We start from the raw sequence: 25053 nt of genomic DNA, 5'->3' as shown, positions 1-25053 counted from the left end.
CATTATATATGAAAGTGCTTTTCAAATGTATGAATTAATGACACTAATTTGTATTTTATAATCTATATATTATTGGAGCACTATTGACCAAGACCTAAAAGTCTGATTAATGTTGGGCTGGGTGAGCGCCGTAAGGAAACAAAAAGGAGTATAATACGACGTGATTTTGATATGCATTAACCCCACTTCTAATTATCCGGAATCCGTTGAGCATCCAATATGCCTGTTAAAGGGAAGCAAGCGAGACCACCCAACTGCATTGTTGCTTGTACTGTTGGACAGTGCTGCTATTGTATTGTCCATGGATGAGCATGGCCGTCCCACCTCCTCCACCAGCAGCCCACCTTCCCCACCTTCTTTCTTCTCCGCGGCCGGCAACGGCGGTTTGCTCGAGTTCCCCTACACCGAGGTGCCGGAGCAATGGCTGATGGACGACGACGACGACGACAGCAACATACAGGAGCAGCTCCTAAGCATGGAGCCGTGTGGGGGCGACGGGGGCTCGCTCTCGGCGGGCTCCGCTGACCGGTCCAGCAGGAACCCGCCGGCCGCTGCGGCGACGAGGCGGGGGCGGAAGGCTGGGCCCAGCGCCGGGGGCGGCGGCCCTGCCGTCAGCCACATGGAGGCCGAGCGGCACCGGCGGGACAAGCTCCACCGCCGGTTCTGCGACCTCCGGGCCGCCGTGCCCAACGTGACCCGGATGGACAAGGCGTCCCTCCTCGCCGACGCCACCGCCTACATCGCCGAGCTGCGCGCCCGCGTGGAGCGGCTCGAGGCCGAGGCCAGGTGGGCCGCGGCGCGGAAGGCGAACCCCTTCCTCGTGGCGGACGACGTCGCGGCCGCGGCGTCCGCCACGAAGTTCGAGCTTGAGGAGGAGGAGGAGAAGCTGGAGGTGCGGATGGTGGTCGGGCAGGAGGCGGCGGCGCTGCGCCTGACGACGACCGCGGCGCGCCACGCCCCCGCGCGCCTCATGGACGCGCTCCGCGCGCTGGACCTGCCGGTGCAGCACGCCTGCGCGTGCCGCGTGGGCGGGGTGACCGTGCAGGACGCCGTCGTCGACGTGCCCGCCGAGCTGCGGGAAGCGGGCTGCCTCCGCGCCGCGCTGCTCCACAGGCTGCAGGGGAGCGGCTAGCCAGCCAATAGCTGCTCGTCGCCGGCAGCATTGGAATCACTAGCTACCGTCTGGCCGACTGGCCCCGAATTGTAGCGTGCGTATTTCTTCTCAACACTGATCGATAAGGCGTATCCACCACCATGGTCACACTTTGCACGCATACCAACGCTCTGCTCTCACGGTTGTTATTTGTTGCTGTGATTCCGGATAAATAATTTCAATGCATGGTTCAAGGTGTTTGGAGTATAGGTATGTTTCTGCGAAATTTGAGATCAGTTCAAATTTGAACATAATTAACCTCAGTACTTGATAAAAGATAGCTACCCACATTCATCCATTACAAAAAGCTTATTTTACCCCACCTAGAATATGAACTGCGTGCTTCTGTTTTTCCCCCCTTCTAGCAACTGATGAGATTGAGATTTTATATACGGGAGGACTTGGTACCTGATATTATTTGCATTAGGCATCAGCTAGCTATGATGTACTGACGTTTAATTTTGATGCTACATTACTTCTTATACAAGTTAGTACACTATTATTGCTCAAACATAATCTTACTATTTCTAATTGGAGGCTACTTTTGAAGCCTCCACGTGAAGCAACTTAGGATTCCAGGTGGACACTCTAAAAAAATAGAAAAATTCTCATAGAAAAAAGAAGCATCCAATCATCAATCGGACAACTCTAATCGTAATAGTCGTTGGATCTATTATCTTTTCTAATAAATTATCCACCTCTGCTATTATAAAAATAGACTAAAATAATCCCCTAATATGTATCTAATTACCCACCTCTGACCTCTGCCATTATAAAAAATATAAAGTAACTCTCTAATCTTTATGTAAATTACCCACCTATACCATTTTAATTATAAATAACCCCATAAATTCGCATATAAATTATCCAATTATATCATTACTAAAAGTTAAATTAACCCACTAGCCCTTAAATTTGAATCTAAGTTACATAATCATAACAAAATATTAAAGTGCACCAAAATAAAATTCTAAATTACTATTTCTATCATTATTAATATATTATTTATGTTATTATTTATATAAAAATACTATCTACGATATGTTTACCATGTATTTATGTATGATGGAAGAGATAAGAATACCCATTCACAGACAAATGGTTCAATTAAATATATATCAAACACACATGGAGGTGTGATGCAAAATGAAATCTATTGCAACTAGATAATAATAAGTATGTATTTCAGCGTATGTGTTAGAATATCCAATAGATGAAAGAGAGCGTGGGATAGATAATTATAATTATTAGCTATAAGCTTTATTTTTATATTAATTCTAATTAGCATGTGCGGAGTAAGGGTTGATAGGCTAGTAGTTCAAAATAATTGATTTATTCATAAGCAGGATGAAAAAAATGTGCTTTATTAGGAGCCACCATAATGCATACCATCCGACGAGTTGGCATTATCCTTCGTTTTTCACTTTGTTTTCCCTTGTTTCTAAAAGGTTTATTGTTTGTCCTATGATGTGCCTATCAGTTCTGAAAAGTGTTTGGATTTTTATATTACCATTGTGTTTTCTACACGTTTTTTTACCTTTTTTTTGTTCTGTGATGTGTCAGTTGCTAAAAGCCTTTGGGTTTTATATGACCACCGTTTCTTGCACATGATTTTGATGCCACAGGTTACAATATAGTATTGTCTTATGGTATTTTTCCTCTCTGGCAAGGACAAGGTACTCGGGGATGACCTCCCCCCGGGCTCATATAGGTCCAGCGCGCCCCACGTGCCCATGAGGATAAGGTACTCGGGGGTGGCCTCCACAGGCCCGGACCCCCCAGAGGGTCCGGCGCCGCCACGTGTGGGAGCCAGGCCCCTATGGGCCTGTCTCTCCAACTGGTCTCGGGGGCCCGGACCCCCCTTTTCCTCCGGGATGGGGTCCGGCGCCGCCATGTGCCGCCAAGGTGGCGACTCCAGGGCCGGCCCTGCCACGTGCCCATGGCAGAAGGCCCTCCGCGGGACGCCAGCCCAACAACCGCATTAAATGCGGGTTGGTGGGCTGTGCGTGCCCAAGTCAAAGCATGGTCTGCCCAACTGACACCACGGTAAGCCTGCCTGATACCAAGGCGGCGCGTCACTGTGCTCTGCGCGCGGGCAGACGGAGTGTAGTCACATCACGGCGCCACGCGCGTGAGTAATGATGGCCTGCTGCAAGTGCGCTGAGGCGTGCGCTGCAACAGTGCGCGCGGAGGCGACGGCGCGGCAGGGTCAGCGCTGCTTCTTCATCTGTCAGAGGGACCTGACACAACAGTGGCAGCACGGCTACTACTGTTGGGTAACACTGACAGCAGTCACTATGCCGGTAAGGCGGCACACGGCCATACCCTGGCTGTAGATACGCACATCAACTTTCTGATCGTGAGGACTACAGAGAGGAGCTGGAGAGGAAGATCTCCATATCTCTCAAATGACAGGCTCCTGTTGGCCGGACCCACCTGTCGGGGCCCCGCAAAGTGTAAGCACTCTCCTTGGTCTATAAAAGGGAGAGAGTACTCGTTATAAAGGGGGTTTCCCACTCAGGCTTACACAAGGACTAGACTCACAAACTTTCCTCCAAGATTCCACAATCAATACAGCACTCAAGTGGACGCAGAGTATTACGCTCCGGCGGTCCGAACCAGTCTAAATCCTCGTATCCTTCCTGTGTTCATTAGCCCATCGATCAAGCACTCCTAGGTCTCCTTCAAACTCTTCCTAAACTAGGATTAGGCGGGTGCATTCCGCCACCCGGCTGGAGATTTCCTCCGACAGTTCCGATGGATGCATACATGGGTAGAGAAAATGTGGTGAGCGAAAAATGGAATTCGGGACCGATTGGTCAAAAATGTTTCCGGAAAAGAGGGTGGCATGGGATCAATAGGCCATCGAAATTAAAACTTCAGTCACAGTCGAGGGGATTGAGACAAATATAACTTTTTTTAAAGAAAAAAGGACTGCACACATGCAGGATATGGACGTTTCGATCATCCATTATTGTTATGGTGCCTAATTTATGTGGTCCTTATAGCATATATATGTTACTTCCATTTTTCTTTCCTGGGAAGAAAAATATTGTTTACGCCCTCCTAGTAAAAAAAATCACTAGTTATCCATTCATTCCTGGGAATAATTGATCAAGTGTTAAGATTCAGGTCAAGATCTTGTTAACTCCTTGCTACTTGAAGAAAGATCGCGTTTCGATAGATGCACTAGGAGTCAGGACCGTACAGCAAGGGTCCGTTTGGTTGGGGAGCCGACTTGAATGGAACGGCTCCATTCCAATTTCTGAGAATGGAGCCGCTCCGTTCTACGTTTGGCAAGAGGAACGAAGCCGCTCCATTTTTTGTTTGGTTGGAGAGCGCGGTAGAGCGGAACCATTCGATCCCGTGCTTGGTTGGAGAACCATTCCGTTCAATCTGGATTCCGGCCGGTGCGGGGCGGCGGCGTGGGCTCGAGATCGTCCTCCGTGTCCGGGTACGGGTCCCGCTGCTGCTCCGGCGCCGGGCGGCTGAGGAGTTGGACTCCCCCGAGAAGAAGGCGGAGGAGTGGAAGCCTGTGTGGCGCGCCTAGGAGCGCAGCTCCCGCGGGTTGTGGTCGCGGTTGTTGCCCATGAACGGCGGCACGTCCCCGGTGTCGCCCCCTCCCGCATCACCCGCCCCGGCGCCGCCGCGGCCGATGGTCCGCTGTGAGCTCGGCATCGCCGCTGCTGCCGCACCGCCCTGCGCGCTCTAGCAGAGGCAGAGCAGCTGAGCAGCGCAGTGGAGTAGTGTGGAAGCGAAGCGGAGTGGTTACTGCCAGCGACGGGGAGGGGGGGGCGGGCGGGGGGGGGGGGGGGGAGGGGGGCGCCTGGCGTCCTCCGGCGGCGGCGGTGCCGGGGGGCGGGCGCCTGCATCCTCGGCGGGGGGCGACTGGATCCTTCGCCCGCCGGGGGGGGGGTGCGGGCGGGCCCGGCGTCCTCGGCCGGGGGCGGGGAGCGACTGGATCGCCGGGTGGGCATCCTCCGCCGCGGGGGGGGGGGGGGTGGGGGCTCTAGCGGCGGGGCCCGGGGGGAGGTGAGGCGAACGAGAGCGCTCGCGTCTGGTCGATTTGGGCGAGCGGTCTCGTTCCGCATCTTAAGCGAATATTGGCATCTTTACGCTCTCAGAGCCGCTCCGCTCTTACTCGGTTGCAACCAAACATGCGGAAAAAAGGGAGCAGAGCGGCTCCATTCCGATCCGCTCCCCAACCAAACACACGATCCGCTCCCCAACCAAACACACGGTAACAGTGCCGATCCTTGGAATCACAAAAAGGGTGCCCATTGGACATCTCGAATGACACGTGGACGTTGTGTCGGTTAATGGAGGCCCATTCTGGAAAAAGGTGAAGCAAGGCCGTCGATTGGCCCGTACCAACAGTTGTGCAGTCGGCCTGGAGATGGATGGGCTGGGCTGTCGGCCGACTTGAACGGTACATGCGCTGGAACTTTTGCGGCCCAGCAAAGAAATTGCCGTGAAACGCACCCAGCCCACCAAGAAGGGAAAAAACAGGAAGCCCGCCGGCGGCCGTCGCCCATCATCGCCCTCCTACAAAACGACACACGCGCACGTCCACTCCCCCCGGGTCAGTCTCGCCACTCCTCCCCCTCGTCGCCTCCTCCCCACCCTTCCCTTCCCTTCCCTTCCCCCAATCGCACGCCACTTCCCTCCCGGCAGAAATCCCCCACCCGAATTCCCGGCCCCCCCCCCCCCCCCCCCCCCCGATCGCCGCCCTCCCCCGCGCGCGTAAACCCTAGCCCCCCGCCTTCGTCGCCCGCGCGCCGCCCTCGTGCCCCCACGCCGGCCCCGCGCCGCGCTGAGCCCCCCAAAACCCTAGCCGCCGCCCTTCCAGATCCCGATCCCGCGAGGAGGGCGGGGCAGGGAGCGCGGCCCCCACCGCCGCAGATGGAGAACGCGGCGGCGCGCAAGGAGTGGCGCGCCGTCCCCGACGCTCCGCTCCGCTCCAATGGCGCCGAGGTAAGGCCTCCCCCGCGTCGCCTCTCGCCCCCCAGCAGCACAAAACCCTCCTCCCCACCACCATCCGTACCAACTGCCCTACTCACGCCCGGCTGTTGCTTGCTTGCTGTGTTCAGGACGCCGCGGACCACGGGAAGCTGAGCCAGTCGGAGGACCGAGCCATCTACGAGGTGGGTGCGTGCGTGCCTGCTTGCTCGCTCACACGCGGGACGCCCAGAAATGCAGCCATTTTTTCTCTCTTCGACCTTCCGCTCTGCGGGTTGGTTTCCGCCCTGGGTGACCGCTTCGGGCGCTGTGCGTTGCAGGAAGGGGCGGGGGGACTGGACGACTTCTGCGCCATCACCATCGACGGGAGCGGGGGCCTCAGCGAGGACCTCCTGCAGCAGCGCCTGCAGAGCGTCATGCGCCAGCGGGAGGAGCTGCAGCAGGTCGAGATCGAGCTGCGCGCACAGGCCATCGCGCACCCGCAGATCATCGAGGCGCAGCAGAGCTTCCAGGCAGCCGCCAAGGAGCATGCTGCGGCCGCGGCAAAGCTCAAGGTTGTGCCTGTGGCTTCACTTTCATGGACTCAATTGTTTCTCTCTACTGACTACCTGGAGAAGGGCATGCTGATTTACTGATCGCTGATGAGTTGGCCGAGAGTACTGATAAATGGCTGCCAGGGATGTAGCATAGTGCCATTTGTCTTTTTCATGACTTCTGACTTTCTGAGAGGCCTTGTGGGCAGGAATTCGAAGTAACTTTAACTGGTTGAATTACAGTACGGGTTCAAAAAAATTCATGTCATACTGATGGAGAGCTCTGTTGGCTTCCTAGTGCTTTGTTGGATCTGTGGTGCTATGATTAAGCTGATCTATGCGTGTTGATATGCTGATGAACAAATTCGATTAGTTGATGCTCAAGACATTTACATGATTCCTTGTTATCGGTGGTTTCTTTTTGCTTCTATAATGATAAGACGCCGGGTAGCTTCTGTGGAACCTCACTAGTCTTATTGTTGATTTCATGTTCTAGCTTCTTACCTTGTTTTATGTCAGTGACACATAGAGTATGATCATACAGATACCTGGTGATTTCCGGCCCTTATTTGAAACTAAATTTAATGTTCGGATTGAACAGGATCAACTGCATGAGCGGGAGCAGTACATTCTGGAGCTAGAAATGAAACTCAATGACAAGGATAGAGAATTGAATGCTTTGAAGATTGATCATCAAACGGTTAGTGGTCTTCTTACATATTGCAATATTCACAGTAAGAGGTGATGGAAATGTCTGACATCTTTTCTCATTTTGTTTTTTCAGGTGTGGGCAAATCAAGATCTTCTTAGAGAACAGACCAAAGAACTGGCAACTGTCAGGTACTATCCATAACTTCTGGAATTGCTTGGCATCGAACCAGATTTCACTGCTTGGAATAGCTTCTCATAGAGTTAAAACTCCTTTACAATTTGAAAATCAACATTCAAATTTCTATGCCATATGTGCTGTGGATTTGTTAAGTTGCTCTGACAGGCTGCTTCTATTTCAAGCCACCTTACTGGCCGCCTTCATCTCAGTAAAAAAAAAGCCCACATAGATTTCTTCACCTATTCATGCACCATTCGGAAATTGTTCCGTTAATTATTCATAGTTTTCACAATCAACAGTTCATTGCAAAATAAAACATACGCTCAATGTTTTTTTAATTTTCTGCAGAAGGGAACGTGACAACTCTGAAGCTGAAAGAGCCCAACATCTTAAACAAATTCATGATCTCCAAGAACATCTGCGAGAAAAAGAAAGCCAGTTCATTGCATTGGAGGAACAGGTATTCTTTGATACGTCATCTCCATTTCACTCTTCGTATATAGTCCTTGTCTTCTGTGGTTATACTGCCAATACATTAGCTTGCTACTAAAACCGAACATTTCATCTCCGATAGAGTATTGTCCTAGTTTGCATGATCTCTCTGACAAATGCTGGCGTGCCTTCCATTTTTCAAATCACTGACATGCTAGTTGTCTGAACTCTGAAATGAATTTACTGCAACAATCCTGATAGCACGTACCAAGTAGCTCTGTAATATGTTCCAACTTCCAACACTTCCACATCCTTTGTAATTGCATGTTTCTAATTATTTTGTTGGTATATTTGCTTATCGTCTTGAGTGAGAATCTTAGGCTATAACACTTTTTGTTTAGTTTTCTATACTGGTGCCTGAGCATTGAAATGTAATTTAGTTATAGGAGAGTTCCTTCTTGAATACTCGTTGTTGCATGATTTCTTTCTCGAACTAAAAATAATTGTAATTCTAAATCCAGGCACTTTAATTTTTTTCCAGCATAGGGTTGCTCAAGAGAACATTCTTTACAAAGACGAGCAGTTGAGAGAAGCCCATGCTTGGGTTGCCCAAGTTCGAGATATGGATGTTTTGCAGTCTCAATCCCTACAAGTTGAGTTACGTGAGCGCATGGAGCAATTTAATCAATATTGGATTAGTTCCCAGCAGCAGGTAAGTTTTTTAGCTCACAAACACCATTCCAGTATTCATATATGCTTTGGTTTCCGATATTACACTTGTTTTTGTCATTCCCCTTTGTTTGACTAGAATTTCACTTCTTCCTCTTGTTTTTTCCACAGTATGCTGAAATGCAGCGGGGATATTTGCATGCAATACAACAACTTCAACTAGAATTAACTGAGGCAAGGGAACGTTCTGGTGCACAAAAAGATGGTCCGCCAGTTTCTCGGGAGGGGTCAGCTGAATCATCATTTGTTCAAAGCATAGCGAACAGCGTGGCTTCAAATGGTAGTGCAACAGCAGACGGCAACCAGCAATTGAAAAATAATGGAAATGCGGATGTCTCTGTAAAGGTATTATTGATTTCAAGTAATTTCAGTAAGCAATTTAGATATTTGTCTTTTGGAGGTGAAGGTTCAATAGTCACTGTTGTTTGGTTGACTTAAATTCATCGCAATTCATTACGCCTTTCTCTCTCTATTTTCTTACTTGTTTCTTGAGTCCTTTCTGTCTTCAGTTATTGTTGTTTTAGTACCTTCTGTCCTTATTTTCTGAAATTTATGTTTTCAATGACCATTATGGTGGTAACTTCTGTATTTAACACAGCTTTGTTGTTACAAAGTACTTACAAGATGTGCAACTCTTCCTCTTAGGGAAATAATGCCTCTGCTGTACCCATTCCGTCTTCTCTATTGGGCATAGGTGGTTACGCTCCACCTGCGCATATTACTGGGTTGCAATCTTATATGATTCATCAAGGCATTCCTCAACCTTTAGCTTCACCCAACTCTGGTGTTCCTCAATTTGGCAGTTTTCAGTCACAATCTACAATTCAACCAAACCTACATTGGGCGAATCAGCAGGTAATTACATTTTTGAAGTACTTTGCACATCGTAATTTAAAGCGTGCAAGTTCTGATTTTGCATTGAATTTATTCTCATTTAGGAAGTACAAAATGTCTCACAACCACAAGATGAAACAAACTTTCAACCATCCCAATCAGACCAGACTTCATTACAGCCAGGTGCTAATAGTACTGATGAGCTGTCCTCTAAGCCAAGTAAGACTAGCCATCCAGATCATCTAAATGCCCATGGGAAACAACAGCAGAGTCCTGCTAGTGTGCCTGCTGAATCAACTCATGAACTTACGGTTAGTCATTTGCTTGATGTTTGCTTTTTCTGCAATTTTGAATCAGCTCGTGAACTTATGTAATAGTCCCTGCTAATATTTTTTTTTGTTTCAAAAACAGAAAACATCACAGGTTGTGGAACAGAATGTAGCTGAACATGTAGTCTATGATGAGCAGCAAAAGGCCTTCAAAGAACAGGATTCACCATCAAATGTGAACAGCCGTACTGGAATGGTTGAACATCAAGAGAAAAAGACTGAATCAAAGGTTTTTATTTTACTATGTGATTCTTGTTTGGTTTTTAATTCTATTTGTGAGTGTCTCACATTGAGCTCCTTAATGACAACCAGGATGAAAGAGCTGCAACTGACAAGCAACCTGAGCCTGTACCTAGGCAGCAGCATAAACCTTCAAATTTTTCTGCATCAGCTACCCAGATTCACTTCAAAAATAATGCAGCAGAGTTCAATCCTAATGTTGTAAATCAGGTTGACACAGTGAAATCAGTTGCGGGTGGTTTTGGTTCACAGTTACCTCGTATACCAAAGGAGCCTGCTCTCCTAGATGAGAGATCTCTATTGGCTTGCATCGTACGTGCAGTTCCTGCAGGACCTGAGGGTGGAATCAGAATTAGTACAACTGTGAGTTACTTCTCATCCTAATTAAGTTGCTAGGGTAGAGAGGAAATTCTGATTCATGTGCAACTTTTTTTTCAGCTGCCAAATAGGCTTGGAAAAATGTTGGCTCCACTTCACTGGCATGACTATAAGAAGCAATATGGGAAGCTGGATGATTTTGTGGCTAGTCATCCAGAGGTGTGCTTTCATGCAGCATAGTCAATCTGTCAATAGTAGATAGTTTGTGCATCTGACATATTAATTGTTTGTGCAGCTCTTTGTGATTGAGGGAGACTTCATTCACCTTCGTGAAGGAGCACAACAGATCATCTCTGCTACTACAGCTGCTGCAAAAATTGCTGCTGCTACGGCATCTTCTGTCCCATACTCATCATTGTTACCTTCTGTTGCTGTTACTCCTGTGGCACAAAGCACTCGGCAAAAGAGAGGACCTGCAGTTGATTCCAGATCAAGTGCAATTCCTTCCGGAAATGGATTCACAGATCAATTTAACCTCATTCAGGGGGTCAGCGATGTAACAATATCAGGCAAAGTAAGAAACACCCAAGAAAATGGGTTCTCAGATGAAGTTCAAACTGGGCAGCCATCCATGCACACAGCTGCTGTGAATGGAGTAAGACATGACAAAGGTGCTAGTAATATCAGACATGGTTATGGCGGAAAGCAACAGGGGAGGTATAGTCCATTCCTGACATGATTTGATATCACAGCCTAGCTTGTCTTCCAAATGCTGACCGGCTGTAAATTTCTTTTATGTTTCAGGTCGACTGGTGCTGCATACATTTCCAGAAGATGAAGTGGCTTTCACTGGGTATGTGAAATATATTCTTTTCATGGTCATCTAGACACTTATGTGCATGGTTGCTGTGATATTTCCTATTTACTCGGTTCCTTTTCTTGTCCCTAACATCAGTTTTTTGTCCTAAGCTTTAGCCTTACTATAGTTGGTCTTCAATTGAGATGGTCATGTCCCATCAAAGGCTTAGAATCAGCTAAAATATAGTGTGGCATTAGAGTACTTAGTAGTATTGTTTTTGAAAATTCGGTTATGTAACAAAATTTCAAAGTGTTTTCCTTCGTGCTTTTGCAAGAACAAACGGTTGTGCCGACTTGCTGTAACATATTATCATGTCTTGCATCAGACCTGTTAATAGCTAATGTGCTTTTTTGCAACACCAGTTGGTCTTATTGTACTTGCCTTGCTGTGTCTGTCTTTCCAACTACCATCTGGTTTAACATGTCTTGCATCAGACTTGTTAATAGCTAATGTAGTGTGCGTTTTTGCAACACCAGTTGGTAATAGCTAATGTAATTGCCTTGCTGTGTCTGTCTTCCAACTACCATCTGGTCTTGCGTCGGACTTGTCATCCATCATAGACTCATGCTAGTTATATTGATTACAAACTCTGCATGAATCTGAACTACTTTGCTGTTTTGCTTGTAGATCCAATTGGTTTTTGAGGGTGGTGAAGTGGTCGGGAACCACCATGACAGGGGCAACCTTGTAGGAAGCTTGGAAACGGTCGATGCTGAAGATGACCATGATTAAAATTATTCTAGATTTATTTTTGCACCATTGCTCTTCACAGCGCCTGCCCTGGACGGGGGGCCTTGTTTCGGCGAAGCTGTACTGAAATCCTCTAGCCCCAGAATCAGAAAAAGGCTGCGGAAGTTTTGCGTCTGTGTAACCTGTCTGTGCTTGTATTGTGGTGCATTTGAATGAAGTGGTAGCGTCGTTATATGTCCTTTGGCATGATCTTCCGTGATGTTTACATTTGGAAAACGAACACTCGATTTTAGCTCTCGACCTGTGGCATCAAAGTTCAACTTCTCGGCTGTGATTCTCACCTGGTGCTGCTCGTCTCCTGCATTTCAATCTATTCATCGGGATTTGGTTCAGCTGCAGTCTAGCTGTTCGCATACCTGCCTACTTAAAACTGGCTGCCCACTAATATTTCTCTAAGCATGCTGTCTTTTGGATGGTGGTGTTGTGAGATTGGTGGATACTGGCGCCTAGTTTGTGCACACACACACACACACCCCGCTTTCGGTTGTGAGCATGATCTACTCAGCCATCTGAATACAAAGTACTAGTAACTTTCTACAAAACCTATTGTGAAAGCAAATTTCAGTGGCATTTGCGCAGTTGTGACCGGTAAACAACGGTGAAGCGGTCATCGGTGGCAGTGTGTGCTGGCATTAGTCGAGTGCCGCCTTCTGCCATGAAGATGAGGCGCCGCCAGCTAGAGCCCCGACTGCTCGGCTCGGCGACGCCAACGCCGCGCGCTACGCGCCTCCGTTGGCCTGTCTTGCGATGCGGCGGCGTCGGCCCCGACCCCCGGGGCGCACCGAGCAAGCCGGCCGCACCTGCTTGTGCTTCGCCTCACCAGGTCGGATTCTTTCTCCTTTACCTCTGTTCACCTCTCCTTTAGCCATGCACTCGGGGTGCTTGTAGAAATGCCTGACCGAATGGGTTGCATTTACATCGAGAGAGCGAGCTTGCCTTTAGCTTAAGTGCCTGTGGTTTGTTTTGGTCTGCATTTTTCCACCTCTCATTCGTGTGAACATGGACACCCTTTTTCTGATATTTAGATCACAGAAACTTGGAAAACCGACTGATTGATTGAGCTGTGGGCGCCGATGCAATCAATCAAGCACTATTGCCACGCAATGATACAAGTCAGTCAACTTGCGCGTGCATCCTGCTGACTTCCCCGTCACTGTTACCCACTTGACTCGGTCCAGCTTGAATTGATTGCTTGGGGCTGACGACCAGAAATATCAGCGTGTTTTTCCGCTCCTAGTGATAAATTTCTTCTTTCTTGCCATCAGCTGTTGCTTCTTCTCCCTGTGGCTGAGGAAGTGCAAGGAAGGCCTGCAAGCAACGAACATGGCTGAGTCGCTGCTTCTCGGAGTGGTGCGTGGCGTCGTCGGCAAGACGGCCGACGCGCTCGTGCAGAGCGTCACCCGCATGTGGGGCGTCGACGAGGACTGTGGCCGGCTCGAGCGCCACCTGGTGTACGTGCAGTCCCTGCTGGCTGACGCCGAGGCGAAGAGCGAGACCAACCACGCCGTCCGGGCGTGGATGAAGGAGCTCAAGGCCGCTGCCTACCAGGCCGACGACGTCCTCGACGACTTCCAGTATGAGGCGCTGCTCCGCGAGGTTCTGAGCGGCCGGTCCTTGGCAAGCAAGGTACTGAGCAACTTCACCTCAAAGAATAAACTTGTGTTTCGTCATAAGGCGAGCAGGGACCTCAAGAACGTGCTCGGAAAGATTGACGAGCTGGTGACCGAGATGCGGAAGTTTGACTTGGTGGTGCGGGTGGAGGCGCCAACACAAGCTCTTTATCGGCAGACACACTCAGCGCTGCACGAATCCAAGGATATATTTGGCAGAGAGGATGATAAGGAAGTTGTGGTGAAGCTGTTGCTGAACCAACAAGATCAACAGGATGTGCAAGTGTTGCCCATCATTGGAATGGGGGGTGTGGGAAAGACCACACTAGCCAAGATGGTGTACAACAACCATAGAATTCAGAAGCATTTTGAGTTGCTGATGTGGCACTGTGTGTCGGAAAATTTTGAAGCTATTCCTCTTGTGAGACTATAATTGAGTTAGCTATAAATAGCAGATGTGATCTGCCTGACACCATTGAGCTGCTGCAACGGCGACTGCAGGAAGCTATTGGCCGTAAAAGGTTCCTACTCATTCTCGATGATGTGTGGAATGAAGACCAACGCAAGTGGGAGGATGACCTGAAGCCGCTAATGTGTTCTTGTATTGGTGGATCAGGAAGCATGATAGTTGTCACAAGTCGAAGCAGACAAGTGGCATCGATAATGGGCACCCTTCCACCCCATGAGTTAGTGTGCCTGAGTGAAGATGATTCATGGGAACTGTTCTCAAAAAAAGCCTTTAGTGATGGAGTGCAAGAACAAGCAGATTTAGTCACGATTGGCAGACGAATCGTTAGCAAGTGCAAGGGACTGCCTCTTGCACTGAAGACAATGGGTGGCCTGATGAGTTCAAAACATCAAGTCCAGGAGTGGGAAGCCATTGCAGATTGCAATATTAGTGATACCAATAGAGGCAAAGATGAAGTATTGCCCATACTCAAACTGAGCTACAAACACTTGTCACCTGAGATGAAGCAATGCTTTGCCTTCTGTGCAGTTTTTCCGAAGGACTATGAGATGGAGAAGGACGTGTTGATCCAACTATGGATGGCAAACGGTTATATTCATGAAGAGGGAAATATGGATGTGGCAAAGAAAGGTGAACTTGTTTTCAACGAGTTAGTTCAGAGATCCTTTCTTCAAGATGTAAATGTGAAAGAGGATTATTATCTTGGAGTTTCTTATAGGAAAATATGATGTAAAATGCATGATCTAATGCATGACCTAGCTAAAGATGTCGCAGATGAATGTGCATTTGCAGTAGAGTTTATTGATAAAAAAATGCCAATAAAAGATGGAGTACGTCACATGCAGATTTCAAGTAATGAGTTGGAAGAAATCAGTGGATTAGTGAAACCCATATCCTCTCTCCGCACTTTACTCACTGAATCAAGGAGCAAGGATCTTATGGAAGTTAAATTGATATCATTAAGAGCTTTGCAATGTCGATGTTATTCTATCATCTATAACCAGCTCATAAATACAATACATTTACGATATCTTGATATTTCTGGGTTCAACATTATTAGATTGCCAGATTCAATATGTTTATTGTATAACATGCAATCGCTGAGGCTCAATTATTGCCACGATCTACAGTATTTACCTGAAGGTTTGGCAACTAGTTTGAAGAAGCTCATTCATATCTGTCTTCTTGGATGTCATAAGTTGGAATGCATGCCTCCAAAAATTGGCTTACTACACAATCTTCATACACTGACAAAATTATTTGTCGGCAGTGATTATGGCTTTGGAATCGAGGAGCTCAGAGACCTACGTCATAGGTTGGAGCTGTACAACTTGAGGAACGCAAAGAGAGGGTCAAAGGCCAATCTCCATGAGAAACAGAATTTAAGTGAACTATTGTTGTGCTGGGGCCGCGATCGAATTTGCTACCCTACAGATGTTGTTGATGCCAGCAATGAGGAACAGGTTCTGGAATCTCTCGCACTATATCCACAAGGTGAGCTCAAACATTTGGAGGTACATGGGTATGGTGCCCTGGCAATTCCACAATGGATGAAAGACTCCCAGATATTCCTGCACTCGAGGAAACTCATAATTTCCCGCTGCCCAAGATGTGTTGATCTCCCAATAGTGTGGTCGTTGCCCTGTCTTGAGGCTTTGTCTTTATTCAAGATGTATAGCCTGACCACTCTATGTAGGAACATTGGTGTGGAAGCTGCAGGACACAATAGCCATGTGCAAATACTCCCAATGCTAAAGAGGATGTCTTTAGTGGATTTGCCAGAGTTTGAGACTATTAGCTTTGGTGCCTTGAGCAGCTAACAATTAGGGATTGTGATAAACTTGCAAGTCTCCCAGAAATACCAGTTCTGAGAATAACTCTGCTACAGCTGCTCTCGTTCCGATGTGCACGCCTTTGGCCTGTTTGTCGTCTCTTCTGCACCACTTGGAGATAGAATTTTTGGCCAGCAAAGCCATAGCCTACGATTTTTGCGAGAAGCTACAGGAAAATTTTGCTACAAGAGATCCAAGGAAGTTTGGAGTTTTGCGCAAGCCTTCACTGAAGCTGTTTGCAATTTTTCTTTTGAGGAAGCCGGGTTTTGTTTCACATATCTATGTAAAATATTACACTAGAATATTACTGTTTGCCGCTTCTAAAAATTGAGGAAACTGTTTGCGATAAACTGACGACGAGAGCATGCCATCGTGAAGATGGCCAAGCGGCCTGTCTTTCGGCCCAAGAGAAAGTACAGTCCGCCGTTACTTTTCCGGCCCAGCAAATGGCGAGGCCCAATTTCGAATTCACCGGAATGTTCACCGGCCAGCAGCATGGCCTCCCCTCCGCCGCCGTCATGGGTCCGCGCAGCGCGAGCACCTCTCCTCTCGTGCTCACGGCGGGTTGACCGAGCCGCGAGAGCGGGTCCGTTCGTCAACTGCTGCTCGAACCTTGGGCGCGCCGTCGCCTCTCGCACACCTGCTGGTCCTTCGTGGGCGGCCGGCGGCCGGATGGTTGCCCAAGCCCGCGGGGCGACCGCGACGACGCGTGCTTCGCTCTTCCACAGGTCCTGCACTCTCCGTCTCACTTTCTCATGCCGCCTCCCATAGTGTAGCCACGTAGGTGTGCTATGCACGCGCGGTGCTCGTAGAAATTACCCAGCGGGCGAGCGGGCAGTTGTCGTGACATGAGCGCGCGCGCTGGCTGTCTCCTGTATTTCTGCGTACTTCAATCGTTCCCTTCATTTGCTGGCCGTTGCCGCTTGCCCATGTTGATCGTTCATCTCCGTTGCTGTAGCCTTCCTTCTGACCATTACATAGTGTCCATAGTCCGTGCCATACATGACTAGTTCCCTGCTGCATTTAGTTGCTTGTACCATGTGCTATCATGAAATTCAGATACACGTAAGTGCTATGTATACATTTTAGGGGTTAGTGACTAGTCAAACCTGTTTTCCTCCATAAATTGGTTTCGAACCATTTCCAGGATGTTGCCCATCTTGCAGCACCAGTTACCTCTCAAGATCTTTTCTGAAGCAAAAATCTCCAGGCACTGTAGGTGCTCGTATGAACCAAGTTGACTTAGTAAATATCACTCCCCATGACTCAGGGCTGCCTGAGGGAGAATTTCTGGGATGGTTCCTGACCAAACGGACAAACCAGATTTTGTTTGAGTAAACAAGTGACCTAGTACAGTAAGAACCATGTTGTTCTAGTCTGTACGATATGTTCAGTAGGTCTGGGCAACACGCTTCTTAAAGTCAACTAGTGTTTAATAGATGATCAGACAAACACACTAGTGGCCAGACCAATTCTTCCCGTCATTTTCTTTTTTGAAGGATAATGTTTTTGCGCCGCTATCATTGAAACACAGGTTTAATTGAGGTTGAGGTTCAGCAACATTTTCCAGGAAATGGTGTATCTGATTTATTTTTCGACGAACCAACCAGGGACAAGCAGCCCGCCTGAACAAATTCATTGAAAACACAAGGGTGCACACTAAGGCGTGTGATCACGGTGAACAAGTTTCTCTAGGTGCATTCTTAGGTCTGGCATTTTGGGTTTTGTTGCCTTGTTTATTGGTACCCACCTTAACCAACTGGTGTTGTTAGCACTTAGCAGCTGACCATCCCCTTGAAGGTTTGTAAGATGGCAGAATCGCTGCTTCTACCTGTGGTGAGCGGGGTGCTTGGCAAGGCTGCCAGCGCACTTGTCCAGAGTTTTGCTCGCATCTGCGGTGTTGACGACGATCGCTGCAAGTTGGAGCGCCAGCTGCTGACCGTGAAGTCCTTGCTGTCAGATGCTGAAGTGAAGAGTGAGACCAACCCTGCCATCAGGAGGTGGATGAAGGACCTCAAGGTTGTTGCCTACCATGCCGATGATGTCCTCGACGACTTCCATTATGAGGCGCTACGCCACAAGGCTCATGCTGGGGATTCCACCACGTGGAAGGTACTGAGGTACTTTACCTACCACAACCCGCATCTGTTCCGGTTTAAAATGAGCAGGAAACTCAAGAATGTGCTAGACAAGATTAATGATCTTGTTGCCGAGATGAACACGTTTGGTCTTGTGGAGCACACAGAGGTGCCAGAAGTTCTTTGTCGGCAGACACACTCAGGACTGGAGGAGCCTGCAGAGATCTTTGGCAGAGATGATGACAAGGATATGGTGGTCAAAGTGTTGCTCAACCAGCAAGCTCAGTTGAATGTGCAGGTGCTCCCCATCATAGGAATGGGAGGTTTGGGCAAGACCACTCTAGCCAAGTTGGTTTACAACGACTGCAGGATTCAGAAGTACTTTGAGTTAAAGATGTGGCATTGTGTGTCTGAAAACTTTAAACCCATTGCAGTTGTGAAATCTGTCATTGAACTAGCTACGAATGGCAGATGTGACCTGCCTGACACCATTGAACTGTTGCGAGGAAAATTGCAGGAAGTCATTGGCCGGAAAAGGTTCCTGCTGGCTCTGGACGATGTGTGGAATGAAGAGCGACACAGGTGGGAAGACGACCTTAAGCCACTATTGTGCTCATCTATTGGTGGGCCAGGAAGCGTGATAGTTATCACAAGTCGAAGCCATCGAGTGGCCTTTATAGCGGGCACCCTTCCACCCCATGAGTTAGAATGTTTGAGTGAAGTTGATTCGTGGAAATTGTTCTCAAAGAGAGCATTTAGTAAAGGAGTACAAGAGCAAGCACAACTCGTCACAATAGGAAGATACATTGTCAGAAGGTGCAAGGGACTGCCTCTTGCTCTAAAGACAATGGGTGGTTTGATGAGTTCAAAACAAGATGTCCAGGAATGGGAGGCCATGATAGAAAGCAATATGGGTGATAATATTAGAGGGAAAGATGAAATAATGTCCATACTAAAATTGAGCTATAGGCATTTGTCACCTGAAATGAAGCAATGTTTTGCCTTCTTTGCAGTTTTCCCTAAGGACTATGAGATAGAGAAGGATAAATTGATCCAAATGTGGATGGCAAACAATTTCATTCATGAAGAGGGAACCATGGATTTGTACCAGAAAGGTGAATTCATTTTCAATCATTTGATCTGGAGATCATTTATTCAAGAGGTAACATTAGTGGAGCGAATCCCTGATTCAGATGGCCCAACACGATATCTAATACGCAATGGATGTAAACTGCATGACTTGATGCATGACTTAGCAATATATGTCTCAGATGAATGTGCAACAGCAGATGGGTTAATTCAGCAGAAAGCATCAATAAATGATGTTCGCCACTTGAACATTTCTAGCGCTAATGACTTGGAACAAATCGGTGGTTTATTCAAAGGCACAACATCTCTCCGTACTTTGTTTATGCCATCGAATTCACGTCAGGGTTTGGTGGATACAAAACTGGTGTCGCTAAGAGTGTTGTGCTGTCCATGTGTCATCCATGACCAGCTGATGCAAACAACACATTTGCGATATCTCGATCTTTCCTGGTCAGGCATTGTTAGATTGCCAGATTCAGTATGTAAGTTGTATAACTTACAGTTGCTGAGGCTTAACAATTGCTCTAGGCTACGATATTTACCAGAAGGTATGGCAACTATGAGGAACCTTAGCCATCTTTATCTTTTGGGATGTCATAGATTGCAACGTATGCCTCCCAAACTTAGTCTCCTGCACAACCTTCACACTTTGACAACATTTATTGTGGGCACTGAAGATGGCTATGGAATTGATGAGCTCAAAGACCTGCGGCAGGTTGGCAACAGGTTGGAATTGTACAACTTGAGAAACGTAGGGAGTATGTCAAAGGCCAATCTCCATGAGAAACAGAATCTAAGTGAACTGTTGTTCTTCTGGGGCCGTGGCTGTACTTACATGCCCACAAATGCTGCTGTCCCTAATGAGATAAAAGTACTGCAATCCCTTGTGCCACATCCACATAGTGAGCTTAGAATCTTGGAGATGCATGGGTACCGTGGCCCCACAATTGCACAATGGATGAGAGATCCTAAAATGTTCCAATGCCTAAGAGAACTCCGTATTTCCAATTGCCCGAGATGTATGGATTTCCCAGTAGTATGGTTATCATCCTCTCTTGAGTTTTTGTTTCTATCCCACATGTACAACCTGACCACATTATGCAATAGCACCCATGTGGGTGCTGCAGGACACAATACCTCTCCTCAAATTTTCCCAAAGTTAAAGAGGATGGAGTTAAATGATTTGCCGGAGTTGGCAACATGGGCAGAAAACAGTGCAGGAGAGTCTAGACGCATGGTGATGTTTCCCCAGCTCGAAGAGCTAATAATCTGGCGTTGCCATAAACTTGCAAGTCTTCCGGAGAGCTCAGTTCTCAAACGTCTAGAGTGTAGGGGTGACTCTGCAAACGGTGTTGTTCCTATGAGCATGCCTTTGCGCTCTTGGCCATCTCTTGTCCACTTGAAGATTGAGTTGCTAGCAGACGTGTGGATACCTCTGGAGGATCAGCAAGGCTGTAGGAAAAGCCAAAGACCTCTGGGCACACTGCGATCCTTGGAGCTAATGAATGATGACGGCTTCATTTCAGTTTTCAACTTGTCAAAACTGCGACATGGGCTTCAGAACTGCTTGGCCTTCCTGGAAGAATTGTCTATCTCATCATGGTCCTATATTGTCTGTTGGCCGGTGGAGGAGTTCCGATGCTTGCCTCGCCTTAGATCTCTGCGTATTTCGGATTGTAGGAAGCTGGAAGGGAAGGGCTCATCCAAGGAAATCCTTCAGCTGCCCCAGCTGGAAAGGTTAAGGATAATATGTTGTGACAGCTTGCTCGAGATTCCAAAGTTGCCCACGTCCCTTGAGGAAATGAATATCTTTTGGTGTCCACGGTTGGTGGCGCTGCCTTCAAACCTCGGAAATCTGCCAAAGCTGAGGAAAATATCTGTAAGCTCCTGCCGTGGGCTACAAGCACTGCCTGATGGGATGGACAGACTCACTTCCCTTGAGGTACTGGTGCTTAGTAAGTGTCCAGGCATAAAGGAATTTCCGCAGGGTCTCCTCCAGCGGCTCCCAGCCCTCAAATCCATAGGCATAGATGGCTGTCCCGACCTGCAAAGACATTGCAGAGAAGGGGGACAGTATTTTGGCTTGGTCTCTTCTATTCCAGAGAAAAACATTCCCACAGCAGAACTTGAAACAAAGAACCCTGAAACTAGGAACTTCATAAAAACGTGCCTCCACTTCGCGAAACTATGAAGTACTTAGGTGTGTAAGGTCCTGCATCAACTCTCTCCCACTACCTCGCTCTATTTCTAACCCAGAGTCCAGCAGCATTTTATCTATTATTTTTCAAAATTTCATGTATAGTTAACTTGCGTCTATCTGAATGCATTTTCTCTCCCTTATTTCAGTTGTCTAAGACTGAGATTCCAAGTTTAGTTTGATGCATGGGAAGAAGTACTTGTTACGGGCCTCCATGACTTTTCATTAGGTTGCTGCTGAAGCTTAATACTACTGGATGCGCAACCGATATGATCTGAGAACAAACTATTCTCAATAGTTTTGGGCTACCTAAACTGGATGTGTCGTCTCTCATGAGCTTAAACAACATTCAAAGGTAAACTTCCAATTCACCGCCTGCTATTGCTTCTACGGTACTGCATTACTAAACCTGTTAACCATGCAAATGCATTTCGCCGCGCACTTGTCACTTGTAGAAAATTGTTGTGGTGTTAAAATGATGTTGCCTTTTACATTCTTACCTGTTTCCACATTGGGGCCATATAGATATAGGTTCCTGTAGTGTGCTTATGGACTTTGTCAAGCATTTCAATTTGTAGGTCCTCATCATGCTGCTTTTGTTGTCAGTTACATTTGATATAATGAAACATGTGTTGAAATATCGGATCTGCAACAGTAAAGGCCTGTTTGGTATCCTGCCTAAGGCGCCACAACTTGCCTAACCTTAGTCGTCCAAATTGAAGAACTAAGGGCCTGTTTGGTATCCTGCCTAATGCGCCACAACTTGCCTAACCTTAGTCGTCCAAATTGAAGAACTAACCTTAGGCAGAAAAGTTAGGCAAACTGTGGCACCTTAGGCAGGATACCAAACAGGCCTTAACCTTAGGCAGAAAAGTTAGGCAAACTGTGGCACCTTAGGCAGGATACCAAACAGGCCTTAATGCAATTCGGGGGTGCTAGTGGCCGAACTTAATAATTTGACTGTCCTTGTTCAGCGGAGTATGAATGTGCGTAATCAGAAGTTCCTGACCAGTACCAAATGTGAGAAGGAACGGGTACAGAATGAAAAGGAACTTCCTCCCTGAAGAACAAGGCGATTGTTCTGGGTCTGAAGAAAACGTGCAACATCGTGATGTCTCTGATCCTGCTCATTGTGTGAAAAATACATGTAGTAATGCGCAGACGCGCTTCTGATTTCCGAATGGTGACATGCCTGTACATGTCTTGAAGAGGGAACAAAACCATGATCTGATGAGGGAGGCTGGTTCGGTTTCCAATGGTGATATTTGAAGCAGCGAAATCATTCTGACCGTTCAGTGTTGAAGAAACTGTGAAAGCATTGGCCTGTCCAAGACCTAGCTATTACCCCAGCAAACTGCAGCTGTGACCAACTGTAGATGGTTAGATTTTTGGCCCCTCCAAACCTGATTTTAAAGGATAGCACGCTAACGATTCCTGTTAGATTATTGAAAGAGGTCCGCTGCTGGGGGTTTTAAGATTTGAAAGCATGTCGAGTACGCCTGCACGAGAAGCTGTTGCTGACCCCCAGCGTGTACTACGGATTCATCAGGATCCGACGCACCACGGAGCATCATCCTACTGCTGCTACCGGTTTGCAGCCTGAGCTTTGTTTGATTGGACGCAGTCAGAAGAATGGAGACAACGATTGAACGGCCTATCGAGCCCGTTGCGCAGAAAATTAGGCCCAGCAACACGTTGCCAGGCCGAACCTACTACAGTAACTTTGGGCCCAATAACAACAGATCGTCTTCCTGGTCCGGCCCGAGCCCAGCGTTCGTTTGCAAGGGGCAAGCAGGTTCCGCGCGCGCCTCCCACCGTTCGTCCGTCAACCGTCAACCGCTAGCAGTTCGGACCATGGCGCCGCCGCGTCCTCGCCGCGCGCGGGTAGGTCGGTTGCCCACGCCCGCGGAGCAAGACAGGCTACGCGTGTTTCTTCTCTCCTCAGGTACGGTATCTCCTAGCTTCTCATGCTGTCGCATCTCCTTTCTAGCAAACTACTAGGAAGTAGGTAATGCTACTAGTGCACGCATCACGCTTGTAGAAATGACTGAACGGAATCACTGGGCTCCATTTTCCACAAGAGTTACAGAGATGTTTTTGATGCACTGCAAATAGCAGCCTTGGTAGGCTCGTCCGGTCCTCCCTGGAAGCACAGCCACTCAGTCATACTGATCACCAGTGCGACCTCTTTCACAAACCCACGGCCGCAACTGCAGTTGCTGGTCTGAATTTTGCCGGTAATACTTCTTTTTTGAAGGAAAATTGCCGGTAATACTGGCGAGCGTCGTGCAAACCTTTCATAGCAGCCCTGCCGCTTGTACCGCGTCAGTTGGGGACGCTGATGGGCGTCGAGCCGGCGCCCATGGCATTGGCAGGGCACCTGGCCATCACCCAGGCCTCTAGTAAAAGATGTGCAGCCGCCGTGGGGCAGGTAGCAGGCAGCACCACGGGGAGGCAGGCAATGGCACATGTGTTCGTCAGGGAAGAAGCTAGAGCGTTCATGGTACAAAAATGCAAGGATTGTTGTCCTGGGCCAAGTATGTTAAGAGTGCCCAGCGGAATTCGAGCCCGGCCTGCTATACCCACGAGCCACGTCTAAAAATTTTGAAGCCACAGCTGTTGTCAGATCTGTCATCGAGTTGGCTACGAATGGAAGATGTGACCTGCCTGACAACATGGAGCTGTTGCGAGGAAAACTACAAGAAGCGATTGGCATGAAAGAGCAATTTTGCTTGTAGGCACTCTACAATGTCATTTTTTATCACAAGACATTACTCAATCTTGTCTTTGCTGCTGGACATCTTTAAAGTGTGCATCTTTGCCAATGGACACCGTTGTGATTATAATATCAATTTTCTGGTTGGAAGGATAGAGAAAATAAGTAATCTGACCAAAATAGCCTTGCAATGGTAGACTGCCCACGAGTCTAAGTAATTTTGCTCCTACACACTCTTTCAGGTATGCGGCGTGACGGCGCTGACGGCCACGTCGCCGAGCGCGGGGGGGCACCCCTGCTTGCCTCGCCGTGACGCCGGGGGGGGGGGGGGGGGGGGCCGGGGGCGGCGGCCTGCGGGGGGCTCCTGCTCTCGCGGGGCGGGCGGGGGTGGCCCTCCTGCTTGCCTCGCCGACGGGGGCGGGGGGCCCTGCTTAGCGCGCGCGCGGGGGGGGGGGGGGGAGCGCCGGGGGGAGAGGGGGGCACAGGGGGTAGTTTGGGTATTTAGAAATTTTTCTCCCTAATTTTTTTCAAAATAAATATTATAATCACTGCGGTGTCCATTGGCAAATATGCACACTTAAAAGGTGTCCGGCAGCAAAGGCAAGATTGAATAATGTCCTGTGGCAAAAAACAATATTGTAGAGTGTTCAGGAGCAAAATTGCCCGGCATGAAAAGGTTCTTACTGGTTCTTGATGATGTGTGAAATGTGGAGCAGCGCCAGTGGGATGATGACCCGAAACCTCTATTGTGTTCTTCTAATGGTGGATCAGGATGCATGATAGTTGTCACTAGTCGCAGCCAGCAAGTGGCCTCAATAATGGGAACTCTTCCACCCTATGAGTTAGCATGCCATAGTGAAGATGATTCATGGAAATTGTTCATAAAGAAAGCATTTAATAACAAAGGGGCACAAGAACAGCCAGATGAGTTGGTCACTTTTGGAAAACGCATCGTCGATAGGTGCAAAGGACTACCTCTTGCTCTGAAAACAATGGGTGGGTTGATGAGTTCGATGCATCAAGTTCAGGAATGGGAGACCATTGCAGAAAGCAATATGGGTGCTCTAGGCAATGAAGTACTGTCCATACTAAAATTG

The 25053-nt window shown here is 48.1% G+C and overlaps 4 protein-coding genes across 6 annotated transcripts; all 4 read left to right on the top strand.

The window, feature by feature from the left end:
* The first annotated feature begins 230 nt into the window (after positions 1 to 230).
* On the top strand, positions 231 to 1360 carry LOC112897699 (transcription factor bHLH14-like). The gene has a single exon (XM_025966059.1). The coding sequence runs from the start codon at positions 302 to 304 to the stop codon at positions 1130 to 1132; it is 831 nt and encodes a 276-aa protein (XP_025821844.1). The 5' UTR covers positions 231 to 301; the 3' UTR covers positions 1133 to 1360.
* A 4514-nt stretch (positions 1361 to 5874) lies between these two features.
* Positions 5875 to 12245, top strand: LOC112897995. Its single transcript, XM_025966403.1, has 16 exons — positions 5875 to 6127; positions 6244 to 6297; positions 6433 to 6666; positions 7247 to 7345; positions 7430 to 7485; positions 7823 to 7934; positions 8448 to 8618; positions 8747 to 8980; positions 9281 to 9490; positions 9574 to 9780; positions 9881 to 10027; positions 10111 to 10401; positions 10477 to 10575; positions 10652 to 11073; positions 11161 to 11209; positions 11843 to 12245. Exons 1-15 carry the CDS (start codon positions 6056 to 6058, stop codon positions 11192 to 11194), a joined length of 2442 nt encoding a protein of 813 aa, XP_025822188.1. The 5' UTR covers positions 5875 to 6055; the 3' UTR covers positions 11195 to 11209; positions 11843 to 12245.
* Positions 12246 to 12592: 347 nt separating this feature from the next.
* On the top strand, positions 12593 to 15918 carry LOC112897996 (putative disease resistance protein RGA3). The gene is given in 4 exon segments (XM_025966404.1): positions 12593 to 12788; positions 13231 to 14000; positions 14003 to 14674; positions 15315 to 15918. Coding segments are annotated over 3 exon segments (1449 nt in total). The 5' UTR covers positions 12593 to 12788; positions 13231 to 13288; the 3' UTR covers positions 15380 to 15918.
* A 384-nt stretch (positions 15919 to 16302) lies between these two features.
* Positions 16303 to 22755, top strand: LOC112897994 (putative disease resistance protein RGA3). Of its 3 annotated transcripts, XM_025966400.1 has the most exons (5): positions 16304 to 16604; positions 17487 to 17583; positions 17649 to 21243; positions 21390 to 21595; positions 22215 to 22754. In XM_025966400.1, the coding sequence occupies exon 3, from the start codon at positions 17686 to 17688 to the stop codon at positions 21232 to 21234; it is 3549 nt and encodes a 1182-aa protein (XP_025822185.1). In that variant the 5' UTR covers positions 16304 to 16604; positions 17487 to 17583; positions 17649 to 17685; the 3' UTR covers positions 21235 to 21243; positions 21390 to 21595; positions 22215 to 22754. The 3 variants fall into 3 exon arrangements, with proteins under 3 accessions (XP_025822186.1, XP_025822185.1, XP_025822187.1); XM_025966401.1 differs by having other exon boundaries at positions 16303 to 16604; positions 17487 to 21252; positions 22215 to 22755; XM_025966402.1 differs by lacking the exon at positions 17487 to 17583 and having other exon boundaries at positions 16306 to 16604; positions 17837 to 21243; positions 22215 to 22753.
* Positions 22756 to 25053: the final 2298 nt, after the last annotated feature.

The sequence above is a fragment of the Panicum hallii genome, chromosome 6 (assembly GCF_002211085.1).
Source record: "Panicum hallii strain FIL2 chromosome 6, PHallii_v3.1, whole genome shotgun sequence".
Lineage (NCBI taxonomy): Eukaryota > Viridiplantae > Streptophyta > Magnoliopsida > Poales > Poaceae > Panicum > Panicum hallii.
Note: the sequence above shows the minus strand (reverse complement) of the source record. Positions and strands in the feature narration are given on the sequence as shown.

What these genes read in the sequence shown, in the direction of transcription:
- LOC112897995 (XM_025966403.1), top strand. Translation starts at nt 6,056, where the DNA reads ATGGAGAACGCGGCGGCGCGCAAGGAGTGGCGCGCCGTCCCCGACGCT. An exon ending in TCCGCTCCAATGGCGCCGAG is followed by an intron (nt 6,128 to 6,243) that starts GTAAGGCCTCCC and finishes TGCTGTGTTCAG; the next exon opens with GACGCCGCGGACCACGGGAA. An exon ending in GGATTAGTTCCCAGCAGCAG is followed by an intron (nt 8,619 to 8,746) that starts GTAAGTTTTTTA and finishes TTTTTTCCACAG; the next exon opens with TATGCTGAAATGCAGCGGGG.
- LOC112897699 (XM_025966059.1), top strand. Translation starts at nt 302, where the DNA reads ATGGATGAGCATGGCCGTCCCACCTCCTCCACCAGCAGCCCACCTTCC.
- LOC112897994 (XM_025966401.1), top strand. Translation starts at nt 17,686, where the DNA reads ATGGCAGAATCGCTGCTTCTACCTGTGGTGAGCGGGGTGCTTGGCAAG.